The sequence below is a fragment of the Electrophorus electricus genome, chromosome 8 (assembly GCF_013358815.1).
Source record: "Electrophorus electricus isolate fEleEle1 chromosome 8, fEleEle1.pri, whole genome shotgun sequence".
NCBI lineage: Eukaryota > Metazoa > Chordata > Actinopteri > Gymnotiformes > Gymnotidae > Electrophorus > Electrophorus electricus.
The window spans coordinates 13,662,271-13,684,512 of NC_049542.1; the positions used below are offsets into that span (position 1 = coordinate 13,662,271).

The 22,242-nt window shown below is 39.9% G+C and overlaps 2 protein-coding genes across 5 annotated transcripts; one reads left to right on the plus strand and one right to left on the minus strand.

Moving 5' to 3' along the window:
* Window positions 1-1,008: 1,008 nt before the first annotated feature.
* si:ch211-80h18.1 (uncharacterized protein LOC555593 homolog) lies at window positions 1,009-2,573 on the plus strand. The gene is made up of 7 exons (XM_035529176.1): window positions 1,009-1,175; window positions 1,746-1,790; window positions 1,882-1,914; window positions 2,066-2,110; window positions 2,227-2,271; window positions 2,357-2,392; window positions 2,518-2,573. Exons 1-7 carry the CDS (start codon window positions 1,133-1,135, stop codon window positions 2,571-2,573), a joined length of 303 nt encoding a protein of 100 aa, XP_035385069.1. The 5' UTR covers window positions 1,009-1,132.
* Window positions 2,574-6,246: 3,673 nt separating this feature from the next.
* On the minus strand, window positions 6,247-21,991 carry hsf1 (heat shock transcription factor 1). 4 transcript variants are annotated; one of them, XM_027028030.2, is made up of 14 exons: window positions 21,488-21,991; window positions 20,142-20,250; window positions 19,644-19,780; window positions 17,667-17,791; window positions 13,823-13,898; window positions 13,422-13,483; window positions 12,973-13,060; window positions 12,242-12,375; window positions 11,487-11,720; window positions 10,314-10,394; window positions 9,364-9,469; window positions 8,769-8,819; window positions 7,833-7,899; window positions 6,247-7,450 (listed from the first exon to the last, which is right to left on the minus strand). In XM_027028030.2, exons 1-14 carry the CDS (start codon window positions 21,611-21,613, stop codon window positions 7,251-7,253), a joined length of 1,596 nt encoding a protein of 531 aa, XP_026883831.1. In that variant the 5' UTR covers window positions 21,614-21,991; the 3' UTR covers window positions 6,247-7,250. The 4 variants fall into 4 exon arrangements, with proteins under 4 accessions (XP_026883831.1, XP_026883830.1, XP_026883833.1 ...); XM_027028029.2 differs by having other exon boundaries at window positions 9,358-9,469; XM_027028032.2 differs by lacking the exon at window positions 10,314-10,394.
* Window positions 21,992-22,242: the final 251 nt, after the last annotated feature.

The window sequence follows — 22,242 nt, forward strand, 5'->3', positions numbered from 1 at the left end:
GAACTTTTCTAATCAGTCCAAGAAAATCATCAGATTGTTTTCACAAAGACAAACACACAGCTGTTAATTGTTCACCCCTATGGATCATGACATCATAGACCCATCTGTTGATTTGTTAGCCATAATTCAACGTTTATGGGCTTTCTTTCAGCCAATCAGCCCATGGAATGCTGGGTCCTTCCACCAAGCAGCTGTTTTCAATGTGGAAAACAGATCATCATTGGAAATTTTTCTGTCCCTCTTTTTTGTTCCAGATAAAGAAACAAATGAAGCTACTCCATAACTCTAAGAAATTTCAACTGCAGATTACATGACATGTAAAAAAAATAGGTTTGTATAACCTTCTTTTGATTGGTTTCTCCTCTGTGCAGGTATCGATCAAGGCCCTGCCACACATACAGATGCAGGTGTGTTCAGATGACACAGACAAATCCACAGAGCTGTTGACCGCCTTTTCTCCATAGTGCTATCACAGTAGCTTTGCAGTATGAAATGCCAGAATAAATTTATACCTATTTCACCATTCAAAGTTCAAAAAGTCTCAGATGAGCATTAAATAGCTACTGAAAACATGAGTAATAGCCAAAGAAAGAAAGAAAAAGATCAAGTAAAAACTTTGCATTTTTCTCTTTCAGTGGGAAGATTTGACCTTAAGGACCCCACTCTAAGCCCCTACACTAAATTGACCAGTAAGTAGACTGAAGTCACAGAGGTGACACAGTTTGACCTTCTACAGTGTCTTATCAAAATGTAATCCAGTTCAAAATACAACCTCCGTTCTTTTTCTCTCTTGCTTTTCAAAGTGGGTGGCTCAGTCACAGGTATAGAAACATGGACAAATATGGCAGGTAATATCTTTGATGATTTTTTTATTTATGAAACACTAATTGCATTTTTAAATGGTATAAGAAAAGGATGGGTGGATCCATATGATTGGAATGATTGCTGTATTGCTATGAGCAGGTTTAGCCACTGAACCATTAAACAATGGACACACCCATACAGGCATTACAGGTAAATAAACACTGTGATTAGTGTAAAGTTTATATGCCATACATATAATTTAAACATAACATTACACATTTCATATGATGTGAACTGTAACAAAACTGTGTGTTGTCAAATTCCAGCCATGAGGGACGCTGTCTCCAGTTCCAGCCCTCTGGATCCATTAGGTTTGTGTTAAAGCATGACCAAATGAAGTAGTTAACAGGTAACCGAAGTGGAAAAAAAATTTTTTTGACATTGTTCCTTAGTCAACTGTGATCTATTAACCTTATGGTCAACCCGGTCAACCCGGGGCTACAGAGCTGACACGTGCAGTTGGTAAGCATAATGAGATCAATCAGAAGAGTAGTCTCTCACGTAGATCAGATAGCTACTGCTTATTTGTTTACCTAGACCATATGTAAGACATGTAGGAAGTTAAGGCCTCCAAAATTGTTGATTCATTCATTATATCAGCACATATAAAACCCCTTAAACCCATGATGCCCAGAGTTACCACCTAAAATGCTGCCAGTAATCATCCAGTAATCTGGGGTAACTGTAACAATGTTTTAGCAATTCCTTAACAGAATCAGAATTAGAATCAGACTTTACTGATGTAGTAACGTTGCACATAAAAAGAATTTGTCTTTGGGTACACAATAACTCACAATGCTGAAATAGAACTTACACTTTTACTATCACATTGCATGATTGTCATAAATATTTCCAATAAAACAAATATTGATCTCACATAGGGAATGGAGGCATAGGTGTAACTGAAGGAATCTCAAATCATACAGGTAAGTGTAGTCCTTTCAGCATGTTCAGTGATGGATCCACCCACTTGCTCATGTAATTATTTTATATTTAGTTTGTCCTTCTCAACTACAGGCTCTACGTTTGAGGCTGGGCTTGGACATACAGGTAAGTAACTATTAAACATACTAAACAATATTACTTCTACCTGATCAATAGTTTTAAATGGATTTCAGACAAACAAGTAATTATGATAAGTCTGTGCAGGAATCCTTGTACAATTTAAAAAGTCTTTTCAAAACCACTTTTCCCATTTTAGACCTCACACAGACACATAATAGCATGGTTCAGACACACCTCCCAGGTATGGAAAGTTTAAATGCAACTCCCAGTCAGTGCCAACCAACTCAATAGCCCATCCTTCTTCGTGCATTAGAAAAAATGCCTTTCTGCTTATTTTTTATTTCTCGCACTCTTCAGTTACAGAGAATCCTGTTGCAGCTTCCTCATACACTGATGCCATGGGTACTGGTGGATCCTACTGATCGAGTTTGAATGTACATGTAAAGTTTGATGTTAAACTTTATTAACTCATGATTTATATTTTCAGCCACAGCTGTACCTCAGAGGGCACTCGGGGCTCCAAGTAAGTTTAATATTGTATATTTCAGAAATCCAAACAGATGCAATGTGTCAAAGAACATCTGTTTACCTGAACTTATTAAGTGCTTCTTTTATTAACTGTGGGATTACTTATACTCTCCACAACAGTTCAACTTGGTGCTACAGAACAGACACAACCAGCTGGTAAGCTTAATGGTAGTTAACTTCTGAACAGTAACAACTTCTAACTTAAATTATATTGCTTGCATTTTACCTGGGAACAGGTATAAGGCTTGTCACTGGCCAAACAGTCTAATTACAGTGAATAAACTAAAAACAATCATGTTCCACATTGCTTTTTGAGTGAATGTATTGTTACAAGCTAGTGATAGCCGTAGTGCAACCACCTGCGATGCCACTCAAGAGGCATCTGTGGTATGCTCACCTCTTTTGGAAAGACTGACCTGAACAATTGAGTATGTTAAAGGTGTCCTTTGGGAAAGCCTTCATGTACATGGGAGGAATTTGGGAATCTGAGATAGGAAACTGTTCACTTAACATAGCACAAATCCTGACATTGCAGTTAAGACAAGAGGGTGATTTTATCCTACAGGTATCCACTGTAAGGCTTAGGTCTTTAGTCAGTCGGTTAAGCATGTGGTTTAAATGAATCTGAGTTTACCTTTTTCACTACATTAGAGAACACCTGAATTGCAACTCAAACTAAACTGGGGATAAACTGGGTTAATAATCTCTATACTACATTTTGTATATAGTAATTGGGCAACTGCTATAAACAGCACCACTCACAGGCAATCTTAGAATCAGAGACTATGCACAGACTATTGATTACATCCATAAGGCTCTTCATGCATGTCTCATTTAAGAAGTTTGAATTTGGTTTATATTAACGCCATCACCATTGCTTTGGCTTCCAACATGAAAAAATGGCAAAATGTTTTAGTAACTAAATAAATAAATAATTTGTTTTAACAACATGGGGTTTAGATAATGTGATATAATGAATTCTACAATCTTGTCTATAAACAGATGCTCCATAGCTCTTTCCTTTTGTCAATTTTGCTTGCTCTGTCCAGTCTCAGCAGGTGAACAGTACCACACATCTGGTCAGGGTCCTGAAGGTAGGTCACCAAGCCTCCTTTCATGACACAACACTGTTATTTCTACTGAAACAAGTCTATTTCCAACCAATGGTGATTGGGTACAATATACTGTGTGTAGGATGTGAACTGTAAAATGTACAAACAACTGTTAAATTAGTTTAATAACTGTTTAAAGATGGATTGTGCTCATGATTTGGTCACTGAAACACACAGTAAACTCCATGGACACTGCTCTTGTAGTCTTGAGAGAGGTAAGATTTAGAGGATGAAGTTACAATACAAATGTCTTTCTGGAAAATGTAAAACATCTGCATCCTTGTGGTCACTATCCCTGAGCGCATAAATAAATAAATAGACAAAATAAACATTTTTTAAAAAATGGGGAAAGGGTGTGTTCCAAAAGCTTAGCAGAAAACCTGCATGAAATAACTGAATTCCACACTTCTGCTAGGTGCAGAAAATGTGGAACTGGAAGATACCTGCTGATTTTCACATGAAGCCACGTGTGAAGTTTCTGCGCTACAGATTTCAGTGTACGGACCAGTCTACTTGGTGGAAGGACACCCAAGCCACCCAGTAGCCTTAGACTTTGTTTATGTCTGCCAGTCTTATTTTTGTTTAACTATTTAAACATTAAGAGGACACTGTAAGGTAAAAAGGTAACTTTTTCTACCAGGGGTGGGGGGATGAGGTGGGAACCACAATGACATGTATTTAGCAGTAATGGGGCTGGGGGAACAACCAATTTCCCTTCAAATTCAAACAAATGTTTAAAAGCACAAAACAGTGCAAACTTTTTTTTCCCCCCATTTTTTTGTGTGCTGTATTTCAATGCCTAGTTTGATGAGCAATATTCTTTACAAGTGTCACAAATTGTACATTGCTAAATGTATTTCAAAATAATCTCCACATTAAATTTAACATCTATTTTGAACATCAAACTCAAACATTTTTTATGACTGCACAGCAGGATGCAGTTCTTTGATTGTGCTTTATTTTTCAATAGACTACCTTGGTGTATTTAGCACCCTCTGCTTGTGAAGAGGTGGGGGGGGGGGGGATGCTCTTACATTTAAAAATAAATCATGTTTAACATAGAAGAGAGTTGGACCTATGCAATTTAGGTGGTCTATAGGTCAATTTCCAGCTAGGCTACTTTTAAAAACATATTTTATTTTAAACATACCAGTACATAAAGTGTTGTTCACATGCGTAACAAAATAATTTAGCTGTGTCTCTATTAGATATCTAATGACTAAATTGAGACTGACATTTGTAATATTAGAAATTCCCAAAAATATCTATATCTCTCTATATCTATATATATATATATATATATCTATATATATATATATATATATAGATCTATATATCTATATATATATAGATATATATCTATATATATCTATATATATATATATGTAGATATATATCTATATATATATATATATCTATATCTATATATATATATATATATATATATATATAAAATATTCCTGCTGTTTACATCTTACTTTCCCTGCTTAAAAATAGACAACTTTACAACTTGGATCCACCAGGGGGCAACGTTTGATAGAACAAAAATGTCCGTGACTCACTTTGATCTTACATAGGACTTCTTTTCACATCGAATTTGCACTCTCATTTTCTTAAACCAAAAGGCCATGCAGTGCTATTAAAATAATTTATGTTGTGGGGAAAGAAAAAAAAAAAACATATCACATGATTTCTTGATTATTCATAACACTTGCTACCCAATCATCAATGAAGAATGCATTAAAAATGAATTATTTGGTTCTAGCACCTAGCCTGCAACCTGTCTGAAGTGAGATCACCAGGGATGTCCTATGCTGCATAAATAAGTCAAAAATAACAGCTCATTATTAAAAAAAAAAAAAAAAAAAACAACCCACATTTCTGTGCTCTTCTAGCAATTGCTTTCCTGAACCACTTCATAAGTTCTCAAAAGTTGTACTGGTGCTTGCCTGACATCATTTTGAAATTTAACCATCAAGACAAATTCTGAACTATAAAATCTGGCTATGGTTTTCATATACAATGATTCATTACAGCTTGTGAGGGATCACATCCCTTCCGTTTATACTGAACTCAAGCCACAGCAGCTGATATTAGAGCAGTTCATAACTAGTCCAGGGAGAGGTCTAATGTTGAGACAGGCCACATCTGAATGAGCCTGCTCACCAAAGACCTGTTTGGCTTGAAACAATCCCTCTTTATCAGTCTTTTTTGGCCATCTACATAGAAGCATCTCCTCCAGTGTGGAAGGCAAAGCTCTTTTTATGTAGCTATTAACTGCTTAAACACTGCCCATTTACACCTTCCTCATATAGCCTCCTACTTACTTGATATATCTTTATAAAAATGCATGGCCATCGAACTTTGTCAGAGCAAAAATAAATGTGATTTTGAAGACTACGACAAAGAATCTGCAGAGTATTGATCTAGGACTGCAGACACAAAGCATTCATACACAGGGTTAGAACATTGTGATCAATGCCATCACTGTGGTGCATATCAAAGCTGTTCTGTACAAAACACTCTGCTTCTGTGACTGAATATTACCCACCATGTTCGCACACAGACTGAGACCATATCCCTAGATGAAACGCTGTCTAGTCTTGCACCCAACACAGACCTAGCACCGTGTGCATGTCTGTCCAGCCAAGAGTGTTAGCAGGAGCTTGAACCCACAGCACAGACGTTACTTGAGGGGTGGTATGTTAGTGCATAATCAACATGTTCATATACATTATATTGTTTTAAAACTTTAACATTCATAATATCCATGAGGTGATGCAACAGCAAAAGTATTTCATACAACAGATAATGTAAATGTAAACCTCTTGGTAATTAAAAAAATAACATGTGCTTAGACAGAGAACCACAGTCAACTCCAAGCTTCAAAGGTTTTAAATGCTAGTAAAATACATTTTGGAAGTCAGAAGATAGAGATGATGGGTATACAATCAGATCCACAACAAAAACAGACTAAAAAGGTTCTCTGTGAAATGAATATGTGTGAAAAGCTGTGTTTAGTTGGCTAATCTCCTGCATTGGAATTACAAGCAGCTCACTTTAACTTTATACTAAAACCCGCATGAATTGGAGAAAAGCATCATAAAAGGCTCTGGTGCTAAAAAAAAAAATTCTCTTTTTGCACAGTTTGCCTACAGTTCTCTTAAAACCCCCACAGTGGGAGCCCAATCAGGCCAGATCACTTGATCTATGATTAATACATCCCATGCATGTATGTACTGTTATTGGAGCTAAAACTCCATTCAGGGATCTGGGCCAATAGCAACAAGTTTGTCTTCTACAGCCACACACACAGCCACACACACAGCCACATGATAACCTAACAGAAAGCAAAGTATTAGAACATAGGTCTATGTATTATGAATACATTACTGGTATTCATTCAAATTTTTCAGTAGGGCATGTGTGAAATATTCTGTAAACAAGCTCTGCTTATTTGTGACCATGAAGCTGTTTTGGCCATTCCTGATTAGGATTTTAACCCATAGTAACAGACGTGAGAAATTAAACAAGCAAATTCCAACTGCACAATGGAAACAATGGTGAAAAATATTTTCCTATAGTTCTCAAGATTGTGGGGTTATGATTTAAGCGAACAAGCAGGGGAGTGAAATCAAAGGGTGATAACATGGCTAGATTTAACAAAGGAAAAAAAAAAAACAAAAGAAAAAAAACCCCAACCACACATATGAATCCTTTTGTATACGCTGCTTTTGTCTATTATAGCTTGGGGTCTTCAGATGTTGTAGTTTGGTAGTTGGTGGTCAAGAGTGAGATGGTAGGGTCCTCTGTGGGGTCCTGACCAAAATAAGAGTCCCCTTCCAACTCAAGAAGAATGGGCAGGTCCTCCCCTGTGGTCTCTGTGGTAACTGGGTCAGGAACAACCACTGGTTGAGCTGTGTATTGAACTAACTGCTTTCCTGAAAGAGAACATCAGTGATATTCAGATATTCGGTGCTGAAATACATTCAGAACCACAATGATATGATCGACAGACACGAAACACATCTAAAACCAAAGTGATAGTGTGGTAGTCCTGAAAAACATACTACAACCATGGTGATATTGCAATACACAGTCCTGAAATACATCTGGAACTTGAAATACAACTGTACCTAGTGATACTCAGATCATGATTACAGTTCACAACTAAGAATTAGCATTTATGAAGTTCTGAACAGTTTTTATACAATTAAAACTGGAGATTGAGGTTATCAACAATGCCAATGTCAACACACAAAATGCTCAAATACATGCATAAAAAAGGCTGGGAAACTTGACTGAGACTCAAATGGAAAATACCTGACTGAGTGGAGTTGGCACTAGACTCCATCTCCCGTGTGGGCTCTGTCGAAAGCAACTCCTGAATCTGTAAACACACCAATTTTACTTAGAAAACTATTAGCTTTTAGGAAAATATAGAAATATTTTGTATAAGCAAAAACAATTTCTTCATAAGGTATTCTGCTTTTTAAGTAGAGAACAAAGACGATGTCACTACTCTAAACCTTACATTTTTCTAATACCTTATAAAATTATTTTGTTTAAAAAGTGGTTCTGGGTGGGGGTGATTTACAGCTCACTTGTTTACTCATGTGTTTTTCATAATTTATCCATCATTTAAGTGCATTTTCTTAAGTATGATTATATATATATATATATATATATTTTTATACATCATATCTCCAAAGTTAGATTCCAAATAAATGAGAATCAAGGGACATCCTGTTTACCATTTTTTGTCAGATGTAACTAATAGTTACAAGCACAAAGTGGGACAATATTTCTGCACTCAACTCAGAACAGCTTGCTGAATAGAAAGATCTTGCTTTTATAAACTGTAGTATGTTTTTTTCAGCAGTAAGACATGGAAAACCAATCAAAGTCCCCCTTTGGAGGCTTCCAAGGATCGCCGATGTCGTACTGTGGACACTTGCATGAAAAGCACTGTGCGGAGGAGGGTGGTTGGGGTTAAATGAGGCTTGCTCACTTGCTTGCTTACTTTTCCATGGAATAGGTATAGGTTCATATACAAAATGCTTCTACGATGATTCAAGAAGTTGTTACTGTCACCTCAATCAAAATGCTCATTTATCCTTGCTGGTTGAGGAAACTGGTGACTGTGATCTGAGCATTATAGCCTGCTGCCCACATGCAGTCTAATTATGTCAAGCCAAGAACAACACCTTCAAAGGCTGTGTACCAGGTAAGCTAAGAAGTAAACAAAGGCAGACTTACACTTGTCAAACAGTCCAGGTCAAACTCCGAGCCAGTGCTTGAACTGAAGATCTGTAACAAAACATCATGCATATTAGCAGCTGTACATTAGAACTGAAGACCTGTCTCTTAGACTTGGAATAGATGGCAAACAGAATATTTGTTTAAGTACAGGTTAATCTCAGTTTCACCCTTTACACTAAGGGGCGGCAATAACCCATTCCGTAAATACGGGGCCTTGTTTGACCAAAACATGCACATATGGAAGCCACATATCTCATTATACCAGTAGCTGTTTCATCTGTCATGTTTTAATCTTAAGTGGAACTTTTGTTGTTATTTTTTTTAAAACAAGGGGCTTGCTTTATATTTATGTATTTAAGATATTTTGAGGTACTATTTATGAGTTTAACAATTTTGAGAAATGTGAACAATCCTCAGAATGCTTTAGCTATTTAGAAACCACTTCAATATTGGTGACAGTTTTTATACAGTCACGTCATATATGAGTCATTAAGTATCAGGTGTCTTATGCAATGAAACATGTCTGTTGTACTGTTAAATTGGGAGAGGAAGGGTTACATTGCTCAAGACATGAGAGCTAACTGACACTTGCGTCATAGAGGGGGGAGGAGTCGAAGTTGATGGTCTGTGTGTTAAAGATGGACTGAAGATTCTCCAGACTGCTGTCGATACTCTCCAGGTGGTCGCTGAGCTCAGACCTGGGACACACAAAACATTCTCATTCAGTTGCTGTTCAACGCTGACACACCAAATTTTCACCTGATCACTTTTTTGATTGATTGCTTTTTTAAAATCTCAAACTTAAGTTTAGGAAAGAAATGGCCGCAGTGAAGACAAAAGCAAACCTTAAGTGTTTTTATCATCAGTGATTACCATAAAGCTACAGAGCGGTGCCACACGCTGGTGAATGTGGGAAACATGGCCAGTCTCCTGAAAGACCAAAACTGGGACAATTTTTTAAAGTCTACTCAGAAGAGTCATTTGGAACTGCATACTTCCTACATCATAATCTATATGACACACCAATAGGACCGAATGGAAATACACATAAACTAGAGATCTGACTGGAGAATCGTGTCATCAGAAAGGATCACCTCACATGGAAGGGATGCAGTGTCAGAGTTGGGGAAACTTCAGACACCTTTGAGATTCACAACAGCGTGCCTAAACTAGCCCATCAGCAAGATCATTCGGCCTAGTTCTCTCAGCAGCACCATAACTGAAATGACTTCAGTGTTCACACAGGTGTAAAGTTGGTGATGTGCTGAATCGATGATCGTGGTGTACCTGGCACCAATACACAAAATGCATTCGGGCTGTATGCACAGTCAACCGGCCTGCACTTCCTGCCCACGTGACTTGGGAGACCAGCAGTTCAGCACTGCGCCGGTGCAAAGTGAACCCATGTGAACACGGTGCACGTCTGAGTGACCAAGTTCCCCCGAGCGGCTGCAGCGTGTGGTTAGTGCTATTGAACCTCGGTAGCTTATCAGGCATGGCACTGCGTGGTGCGGGGACGGCACGGCCAACTGAAATGCTAACCCTGGAAGTGGTCTGACGTGCGGAGACGCAGAGGAGGAGAGGCTGGGAAAAAGACGGGAGACCTCAGTCGTCTGGGGGGAACTGAAAAGACAGAAGCACAACATGGCACTGGACACAGGGAAGGGCTGCGTCACTCTGTAACAGGGAAAAGACCTGTAGCTGGAGTGAAGACCTCAGTGCAAATGCACGGATATCATCTGGGTGTGAAAATCTAGACAGTACTAGAAAGCTCCATCTCATACGGATCCAACAGGGCCTAAAAAATCCTAATCCATTATGAAGGACAGGAACAAATGAGCATCATATGTAGTGTTACCTTTAAGCAAAAATGTATCTGCATGTGATGTGATGTTAAAATAGCTGCTTTACTACAGATAGAGAGCTGATTCCCTAACACAGGATGGCACGGTGTGTTGTGCTTTTGCTGAGGGCCAACCAAGTTCACTTATATACTGCGTGTCAGAAGTCCTTTGAAAGCAATAGGTCATGCAAAACAGCTAAGACTACTTATAATAAGCGCAGGCCTGTAGAGTACAGACAGCACTGTGATGCTAGATGATGCTAACTGCTCCACTGCTTTCATTATTAGCAACCTTAGAATTCCTGTTTAAAAGCTTCAAAAATGAATAAGCACAATCACCACACAATAGTGGCACTCAGCCTAGTCCAGATAAATGGAGGTAAAGCATTCAGCTGGAACTAGGCTATGTCTGTGTTAGTGGGAGTGGCGTAAGTAAGGCAAAGTAAGTACTGTGTCACTGGGGTTGTGGGGGGGGGGGGGGGGGGCGCGCAAAATGCCACTGATGGGTACAAGCTCACAAACTGGCAGGGGAGGGGGGGCAAAATGCCACTGATGGGTGCAAGCTCACAAACCAACAGGATCACACAGTAAACCCAATCTGCTCTCTGTTAGGGCTTTACAAGGATGTAAGCCAGAGCTGCATATGCAAAACGAATAAATGGCAAGAGAATCATCTCCAGGTGGAGGATTGCCGTCTGGAGCACACGATTCAGACGATAAAATGCAGCAACTGCACAGAACGCAGCCGAACCAGTCGCAGCAGTTAAGGGCATCGAGAGAGATGTCTAACAGGCCCAGGGCTCTGCTGTGAAGAAGAAGCATGGGAGAAATGGGTTCACACTGCAGCCTGTGGGCAGGAAGGTGTTACTCACTTGTCCAAACACACCACGCTCAGACACTTCTGCTTCGTGGGGGTTGGGCTGGGGGCAGATGGCGGGTCAGTCTCTTGGAGGATGGAGTTGATGAAGGTGGTCGGGGAGAGAGGCGTGTCTGCAGGCAGACTGGACCCAGCCGCAACCTCCACATCCACAGGACACACTTCTTCTACTTCAGGGCAGTGGGCGGGACTTGACGGCTCTTCCTTAATGTGTACCAATGGGCTTGTTCTGTTAAAAGTAGGAGGGTATTTAGACAGAACAGCAAGGGTACCTAAAGAACACTTCATGCTAAATCCTATGTCATCTATGAGACCCAAGCCACATCGCTATAACAACCTTAGTTTTTAAAGATTAACACTAAGTCAGAACCACCCATATACTGGGCATGTCAACATATTAAAATTTTCTCTGACATTGTCTTGAACAAAGACATATATATTTTAACCAGTGCTGAAGTGTACACTTTTACAGCCAAGCAGTTCTTTAGTTTTATTTAGTAGTGGACAGCTGGCAGAGATCCTGGACCTCAATGTGCAAGAAATGACACGATCCAACACACAAATACAAGGTGTAAATGGTGCAAACAGATACTTTCCTATTCAGATCTTGACACAAATCACATTAGGCAGGCAGTAAATGGTGGCACAAAGCCGTGGTCAGGCTACTGTTGGTGACTGTACTAACTGTTAGGCATTTTACTGGTCTCTTTCTTTGATGAATGACTTTGTACGTGAAGGAGTATGACTTGCCTGTCTTCCACCCACTCTTCCGTGCAGATGGGGCTGGACTGGGACAGATCGGTGATGTCGGAGATGATGGGGCCAGTGTTGACGGGCGAGCTGGAGGAGAAGAGTCCTGCTCCACTGTAAGTCATGCCCGAGGTCTGGCAGGAGAGAAGGGCGAGAAAAAGCAACAGCTTCAGTGTTAAATATCCCAGTGTTTGCGGTCTTCAGTTTAATGCACTAGCTAACCAAGTCTCACCCAACCTTAATGCCAACAAGCTAGGAGGGTGAAGGCGGACACATGCTTCTTCCGACACATTTAGCCGGCCACCACATCTTTTTTTCAAACTACCACCAGCACAATGTCTCTGGATGGCTCAACACACTTGGAGGAGAGTGCCAACCATCAGCTCTGTCTATTCTGGCAAGGAGATGACCATATTGGTTGGCACCATGTTGAGGGATTGGGACAGAGGGGGGTTTCCTAGACTACAGACAGCTATGGCTTCACCAGGGACTGAGTGATTAATGAGATTAAAGAGATTAATGCCCAATTGGGGAGATGTAAGGCATTCTCAATAAGCAATAAGTTTCTGTAGTAAAAAATAATACTAAATAAAAAATTAATAAACATAAATAACAATTAATAAAATGACAGACAGACAGATCAATAGAACATTAATGGTAGTTATTTATACATTCATTGATTATGGGGGTCATGTATCAGCCCAGGACCTTTTGCCATGTGTTGTACTTACGGACAGTGTGGGAGAAGGCTCCAGGGAGTATTGCCTGCTGTACTTGGGCATAGAGTGTGCTGAGCTGCTGTCATTGAGCATCAGGGGCCTGAACAAAAACATCCATAATGACAATCAGAAATGAAAAGGCATAGAAACCAGGACAACAGTCTCTCAAAAACATGACTCAAATATAAAAAAAAACATATTTAAAAGAAATCCTAATTTAAATATAGGGAAAGAGAAAATCACTGAGAAAACAGGATTTAAGTTTGTTTGGTCCTGTACTGATTTAGATTTACTGACTGTCCCATGCTGTGTGGTTGTATGTATGCATTATATAAAGTGACCTTGAGTGTAAGAAAGGCACTATATAAATAAAACTAACAAAAAAAAAATCTGCTTGTTTCTTTTAAAATCATAAAAAAGAAATGTGGACAGCGTGTGTGTAAGGAGTCCGAATCACTTGCATCTTTCTTTTCACTCCAAGAACTCTGTTAGACCGTGCCAGTGTGATTAGGAACTGGATGAGCTATAGAGGAAAAAAAAAGAAAAACAATCATCAGTAGAGCACTTTTCATGACACAACAGTATCCCCATACAACTATTATTTTATAATCAAATCCACATTTCAATGCTCTCTGACTTTCAAAGCCAGTAAAGACTAAAGACTACTCCTGAAACCCAGGTATATAGGAAGAAATCTGGCTGAACAAATTTTTGGTTCTAAGGGGAGCAACTTCCAGAAGTCAGGCTGTGTTTCCCGATTCATCGGTCAGGGCCAGAGGACACTGTGTGCTGTTGTGTGCTGCTAGACAAAGGGGAGGACTGAAACGCTGCTGTGTGCTGCCAGGAGAGACAGAGGGGTCACCTTATTGACAACTTTCTGCTGCTGGACATGTTTCTGTCGCAGGCTTGCAACCTCTCTCCATAGAGCTTCATTCTCACTGAAAAAACAGAGCGAGAGAGATACAAAGAGTGAGAGAGATAGGATTGGAGAGAGAGAGAGAGAGAGAGAGAGAGAGAGAAAAAAAAAGGAGAGGGTATTAGCCATCAAAGCCACAATTGCTAGAAGAGGAGAGCTGCAGGCATTGCATTTAGACCTTACAGCAGAGCAGAGAGGCAGGGCCCCAGTAACCAGTGAGACAGACTGGGGAAAGTAGTCCATAAACAACCCAATTTTTTTTTTTGTTTTTTTTTTTGAAGGTATTAATATTTAAAATGGATAAAAATAAACAAACTCTTAACAGTGAAATAAAAAAAGAAGACCAAGCTCTACAATTTGTGTACATTAGGTACAATATAGATCACAAGCATCTAAATTAAATGTAAAAGCCAATCTGGTAAGTAGTTATCACAAGCAACCAGCAGTGGTTTTAGAACCTGCACATGCCTGAACATGGTTTGGTAGAAGTAACTAAAGAAACTTACTTCTAGTGTTTTAAACAAATAAAAAGACAAAACCATTTTCTAACATTTTCAAACAGAGTGTTTGAAACAGAGCGCAGCACCATTACACTACTTCAGTCTGGTGTTGGTCGTTTTCTGCTCTTATGCTGGAAAATGCAGGATACAGTAGCCTGGCTTTAAATGGAAGCATAAAAGGTGAGATTCTCTGGGACTTTATTTTGCCAAGTTTATGACCAATGAAAGATCTAAGCAGGTTTTATTTATTCAGGTTTTTACTACAGCCTTGACCCCTTCAACCATGCTCCTCTGACACAGTTAACCCTACTTTTAAGTGTGTGCACAAGACCCCAAATGCACACCTTTAAATCACTTGAGCAGAGCATACAAGTGCCAGGTGAATATCAAACACTACTGACACGTGGAAATGGAGTTATATCACCCTTCGTCTTTCAGTATGTCCAGAGCAAGAGTGCCCGGATCGAACCTTCATGTCTAATGAGGTGGCAGGATCAGCACATGCTACATTCTAATACAAGCAGATGGTTTCACAACAGTCGCGTCACATCAGATGAAATACTGTCCGTTTGGAAGAGAGTCCACTGGAAAACACTGATCACATATACAGCAGCACATTCGGGCTTGCTGGGCCTACTGGGAACACTATAGTAATGTTGCACAGGCTTTAAAAAAGCAAAAAGTCAAGAAAAAGGACAAGAGAGAGGGGATGAAAAACCCTGCAAATTGGCCTCTAAGTGAGTAAGGCACCAGGCCCAGCTCTGATGTTATGCAGCAGAGTGCTGAGAAGCTGTGCAAGGCGCTGTGGGTGGGTGCTGAGAGGAGAGAGGTGCCAACAGAGATGCCAACAGCGATACTGCTCGTGATACAAACAGACCTACAACAAACCACTGACTAATGTAAGGAATTAATCAAATTCATTGTAATGAAACATGCAATTTAAATTTGAAGTCTAATATACTAATTATGAATGTTACTGTAAAAAAAAGCAATACATAACTGTAAATATCATATCATGCAGCCTTTGGAACCAAGTGCACAAACAGAAGCATCACAGACATATAAAATGTACCACAGTAACAGGCATATAGAATGAACCACAGTAACAGACATATATAAGGTTCAGGGTCACAAATTAAATCTAACTGCTGGCTTGAGCTATGAAGCAAGACCAGGTGGTTGACAAAACCTTGAGGAGGGTTTTCACTCGCTGAAACCTGATCTGGCATCTTCTGCCTAGTGTGGTGAGGATCAGGAGGGTGAGGAGGAGCAGGGACTGAGGGGGTCTTTGTGTACTCTGAACCCAGTGTTCCAGGTCCTCTGCAACTCCATGGAGTTCACAGTTTCGTTTAGCTGTCCAGATCCGAGCCAAGTGGACAGTTATGATCCTGCAAAGCCAGGCCCAATAATATCCACAGTACTCAACACTGAGTTTAACACAGGCTCTCGTAACCATTGGACAATGCGGAGGCCTGGAGCATTCACGCTTCACTGACAGGCAGTCACGCACGAAGTCATCAGGTCAGCTCAGCCAGGAGAGTGGGGAGAACATGGCCTGCCCCGCCAGCACACTACCCATCCTGGGCAAGACGCCACAGCGACAGTGACAGCAGAGTGCAGCTGCGTGTGCATGTATGCGTACATGCCCACAATGGAAGCGACATCTTACTGTGATTCGCCTTGACATGCACCCCAATGGCCTAGCAGGCAGCTGGTGAAACACGTCTGTCCTGCGCCAGGGAGTCAGCCTGTTTTAGGATGGTGACTCACCCAGGCCAAAATGGGAAGTGTCACCCAGAGAGGCGAGGGCTGATGCAGCAGCCCCACATAACAGGGCTGGAACCAACTAACCACTGCAGGCAGTGCCCCATGTAACAGGGCTAGATCCACCACAGGACACTTTAAATGGCTCACGAGCACCTGCTGCTCTAACTGATCTAACTTCCCCAAGTCACACAGCACAAAAATAAAGAGTCTATATCTAAAGGATATGCCAGGGAGCAAGTGCGGTGTGCTGTGGATAAAGATGGAGAGGTAGCAGACACTGCAGTGTAATGCACAAGGTTTCCAGAGGAAAGGGAAACAGGATGCAACCACATCCCTTTTTAAAGGATCCTTAATTAATCTACTACGAACGAGACAAAACCATCTAAGACATGTTCGTCAAGAAAGGATCAGTTATCACAGATTCCTTCAGATAATTTTATGCAATGGTTTAGGAATTAAGGATTTGTCATTCCAGGGACAATGCATATTAAAGTTAAGGGGCATTTCATTAATGACAAACCAGTTTTCATCACTGATACATATTATAGAACTACATTATTATAGACTACATAATACTACATAATATAGAACTACATTACAGGCTGCTCTGAGCTGATAAAAAGGCGCCAGTAATCAAAATGGAATGAATGTCATGATTTAAAAATCTGCTTTTTCTATTACAAACTGGTTCCTCAGAAATTCAAAAGCACTTTGCTTGCACATGTGTGTGTAGATAGCTATAGATAGATATACATGAAATAGATATTCAGATATACATGAAAAACACAAAGCTTTACGTTCTCATACAACCCCCCCCCCAGGTCAATGAGCACTGCTTCTAATTAGGAGCATAAAATAAACAGGTTTTACACAGTGTGATCACAAAGATAGAGAGAAAGGTAGAAGGAGAAAAAAGTAGGGGGAGACATGGTAGAATAGAGATAGATAGATAGATAGATAGATAGATAGATAGATAGATAGATAGATAGATAGATAGATAGATAGATAGATAGATAGATAGATAGATAGATAGATAGATAGATAGATAGATAGATATAGAGAGAAAACAGAAAGCATGGGACAGATAGAGAGAGAAAGAGGGAGTGAAGAAGAGAAACAGAGGGCACTGAAATAGAGGAAGGGGACGGGAGGGGCAGGACCACATATTTCTTTCTAACTCGCTTGGGAGAGAGGCCGATGGAAAATATGAACACTGATATGCAACAAATTCTAAAGAACCATGATCGCCCATTCAGGAGTCAGTGCGAGGCAGTCAGACTGTGATCACCTCTCAAGCAGCCTGGGGTGGTTCAGGTGGTGAACAGGAAGAAGTTCTTGGCTTCCCATTCACTACAGGGGAAGAGATTATTCGAGACACCTGGCTTTTTACTGTCAAATCACTTATCTTCCTACGCACACCCAGACGTGGCCATGAAGGAGGTGGAACAGCTCTGAGAAGGGTTAGGCAAAATGACGGACTGACGGCTCACTGGCCTGGGAGAGGTTCTTGGGATATGACTTACTGTTTGAGGGTGCTGATCTTGGAATCCATGGACTCCTGCCTTCCCTTCATGTTCTGCACATCTGAGATCATTTTAGTGACCTCCTCTGAGCTCAGCTTAATGTCCTCGTGCTTAATGTTGGACACCTGCAGATGAACACCAGGAAACTATTACAGCAGTGTGTACGCATGTTGTATACATGTGTAGGGGAGATGTGGGTGTGTGTGTATATATGTACATACATATATTTACACACACACGTAGGAGATTCTGTGTGTATATACATGCAGGGAGAGGGGTATGTGTATATGTGCAGGCGGAGGGGGGTGGGTGTGTGTGTGTGTGTGTGTGTGTGTGTGTGTGTGTGTGTGTGTGTGTGTGTGTATGTATATACGTGCAGGGGAGGTGTGGGTGTGTGCACATCTTTGTGTGTATGTACACATCTGTAGGGGGGCATGTGGCTGTAGCTCTGCTTTGAACCCACGTGCACTTCTAGAAGAGAAAAACCAACCCAGTGGAAAGCATGCGCTCAGGATTTGGGTTTGATTTCACTGCTGAACTGGTCAGCAGGCCAGAGGCTAAAAGTGGAAAACCCTGCAAATGTCCAAGCATGGGGAGCACTGTGCGGCTGAGGCAGCAGATTAGCCACAGATGGGCCTTCGGCCCTAATCCACCAAGGGCCAGCCAGCCAGGGAGACGCTTCAGATTAGCTCATTCTGGGGCGCAGCCAAAAGGGAGAGGGGTCCAACAGGGGTCATTAAGTCCTTCAGCATCACTACAGATATACGACCAGTTTTAGACCTCCCCATCCAAATGCTTAGTGTTAGTCGACCTGTTTTCGCCACATTAACCTCTGCAGTACCAATGCTGCAGGATACACACCAAGCCTGCATTATGAAACACAGTGCAAATACGAAGATGACCTACAGGAGAGGGTTGCCACTATTTTTCCACTCAAAGGAGGAGAGCTGAGCAGCAGCACTTTACTATAAGACAACCCAAAAGATTTATGAATGGTTTATGGTTGAATTATTATAGGTTATGAATTTTGTTTATTAATGATGTCATAAACACCTTTAAACAACATTAATAAGAAGTTGCAATATGTGAATAAAAAGGGGAACAGTAAACAGCTGCTTGCCAAAGATTGCCCAGATATCAGCAAGAACTGAGGTTTAATCATGTTTCTTATGTTATTTTGTCAGCTTCAACAGACATTTGTTAATAAGTTACTACCAAAATCAAAAATGATTAGTTAGAAATTACAATTTGTCTTAAGTTTATTTGAAATTAAAAAATTCTCAATCTAATTTAAAGCTTCTACTGAACTCTGTGATGCTTCTTATTTGCGTAAAAACAGATTAGTAATGGTTTTAGGATGTTTATAATCTTGTAATAAATAAATACAATTTTAAACCATTCACAAACCCTTTATATGTCATATTGAAAAGTGGCACCAACATAAGTAAGTCATTTATATTTAATAACATTTAAGCATATTTGGGGACACATGGGAATGGAGAGAATCGAGTGGTGTTTTGTGTTTCGGCAGGCAGTGAACAGGTGTAGGTGTATCCTGTCTGTGAAGTGACTGAACAGTGAGAGGGTATCAGGCCAGACTGTGACCCAAACCCAGGCCCGGTTTAGTCTTAATGTCAAGCAAACACTTAACTAACTTAAAGCTCTGCCAATGGAGAGTTCACCAATGCTACTTGGCAGTGGTAGCGCAATGGTTAAGATACTTGACTAGTAATCAGTTCATAGCAAGGCCGTTAACCCTACATTACTCAAGTTGTATTCAGTCATAATTGTAATTCGCTTTGAATAAAACTGACAGCTAAATACCGTAAATGTAACTTAGCAAGCTAGTGTTTGTTGTAACTTGCTTGTTGTAACTGACTCACTAGCTTTGAGTGACTATAATCTTACTGCAAACACCTTCTTCAGTCCATATACTCTCTGCAGTTAACATTCTCTTAGAGTAATAAACATACTTACTGTGGTCACCTTCCTCTTAATATTCTCTAAAAGGTGCTCTTGTCCACGTATAAAGTAGGGATGCTGGAATTCTGTGTCATCTTTCTCAGGCTTCACAAGCCCACCCTGCTCAATGTGAACGACTTTGCGAAAGCCATCTATTAGAAGACAACACAGAGACTGTTTTTAATAAAGGTGGTTAACAAAGAGTTATCAAACAAGTTGCTTTAGTTAACAAGTCATATACTTAAACTCTGCAGGGAGGTAGTTCTCCAGAATTGGACTTTTGCCCCCAATATTAAAAAAATTAACTGAATACAATCTGTTTATATAACAGATCAAAACTATAGTTGCATTATTAATTCTCTTTGGGGTTAGGCTAGGCTGATACCTGCAAGCCTGATTCAAAGCATATGTCTAGTTCACATGTATATTCTTCCGGAAGCTGGTAGCACATAAGATTGCACTGTAGATCACCTCAACTAAAAAAGGGCATAAAGGTGATCTCAGAAGACTTACACATATTGAGCTGCCGGATGAAGCTGGCCATGTTATTGTGCTTGAAGTATTTAGGAAGCACCTCTTTGGAGAACCTGCCCTGGTCGAACACATGGAAGCTGTTTCCATTCTACAAACGAGAACAGAAAGACTTCTGTCTATACAGTAGCACCCATGTGCAAAGAATATAAAAAATAGAAATCAGTCCCAGTCCAAATTTTATTAGGCTTAATAAGGTTAAATAATTAGCACATGACTCCATTTACAAAACGTTACTCATAGTATGACCCTTTGAAGCCAACACTCTGAAACCAAGTAAATCTATGCATTGCTGTAAAACAACAGCACTGACTTTTAAGTGGTCCAGACTAGAGCAGTTCTTGGTGTTACTAAGAACTGTTACTGTCTACCCACAAAAAACGCATGCATACCCATTGATGCTGTATCAACTCAGCACACTATTAACTGGGAGACAGACACAATATTAATTGCTTCCTACACAGATGCACATAAGCATACTGCATTGTCTTGATCTTCTGGAACTTGCTCGTCACACACCCATGCAAATCTTGCCTGTGCTCTAACAGTAAAGAAACCCAAATTGCCACTGGAAGGTTACATTTTAATAATAATAATTTAAAAAAAAATTTAAAACCCATTCACTATGACCTTGCCAATCAGTTGAAAACAGAACATTCCAGCATCCAATTATGTTCATAAAAAAGCATCACTAGTTTGAACTGAAAATTATCTTCCAAAGAATCACCAGCCACATACTAATGCAGAAAATGTCATTCAGATAATCCCGAACATGTGTAGTTTGTTTAATTTCATATCTGCATACAGATTTCACCAAAAAAAAAACAAACACTCATTAATGAAATGATTTGAAAAGTTCCTCAAGTTAATATCTATCATAGCACATAATAGCAATTCAACTGAAAAATAACATTCTCTATGGGACAAAACTTTTTTGTTTAACTACTGAGGGTATTGGACCGTTCTAAAAGCACAGTCTGAACAGTCAGAAGCTGTTTCATTTTAATAATTAGGGAACTACATGAACGTATAGGTAATTGACAATATAACTAGCTAAAACGCTTTTAGCAACTTTTTCGAAATAAAAAAGTCCAACCAAATACTCAGGCAGCTGCTAACTTTACAATGCATTTCTTTTACGGAAGTTTACCGAATCCAACGACATATAGTTTAGATAGCTATATAGTCAACGTTAAAAAAAAAATTACTACTACAAAATGACAACTGTGAAAGGCTTAGTAGGCTGGTGAATCGTTATAACCGATTACATAGCCAATACTTCAATCACTGTGCACGCTTCCATTAGCAGTTGTGACTGCCCAACTTACTGGACTCCAGCAGATTAAGGGGTCGGTGTCTGGATCCTCCACCAACGTCCAAAGCTTTGTAAGAAAAGCGGGAACATTGCTACCAGTCACCAACACTCCACCAGACCCGGGAGTGTGGAATTCCATATCTGAACTAAAAATAACAATAGCCTTTCGTGGCCTTTACCTAAAAGACAAGTAGACTGAACTAAGTTAGCTGTGCTTTGCTAGCTAGTTTGCTTGCTTGCTAAGTAAGCAACAGCATTAGCCAGAGAGCTAGTTAGACAAGCTAAGATAGAAGAACGTTAACTAAACACGAAATCGTCTGCCAGCGTAGTTTTGTTGCCAACAATGCTTTGATTCCTTTCCTTGATCTTCCGCTTCTTTGTCCACCTCAAAGAATTCAATTTGTTTTCACGTGTTAAATTGTTATTGCTGAATATAAGAAGTGGAAATTTCCACCATATCGACATTTCTACGAACTGCGTAGCAAACGGCCGCCGCAAAGGCGCACGGTAGTCGCCATATTGTGACGTCACTTGAAGGAGTTTAAAATACTGTAAAAATCTAAATGAAAATAAGTGTGTGCATGATGAGGCAGAACGTTTGAGTTTTGTCATTTCAAATAAGTGTTCCTATAGGTAACTACTGATTCGAAAGATTTTTTTCTTTACCAATATCGTTCAATTTTAACCTTTGACCTTTAACCTTATCGGAGAGAATCATAAAATACGAATTACGTTATTATTGTTGACATAATTACTTAAAGCAACAAG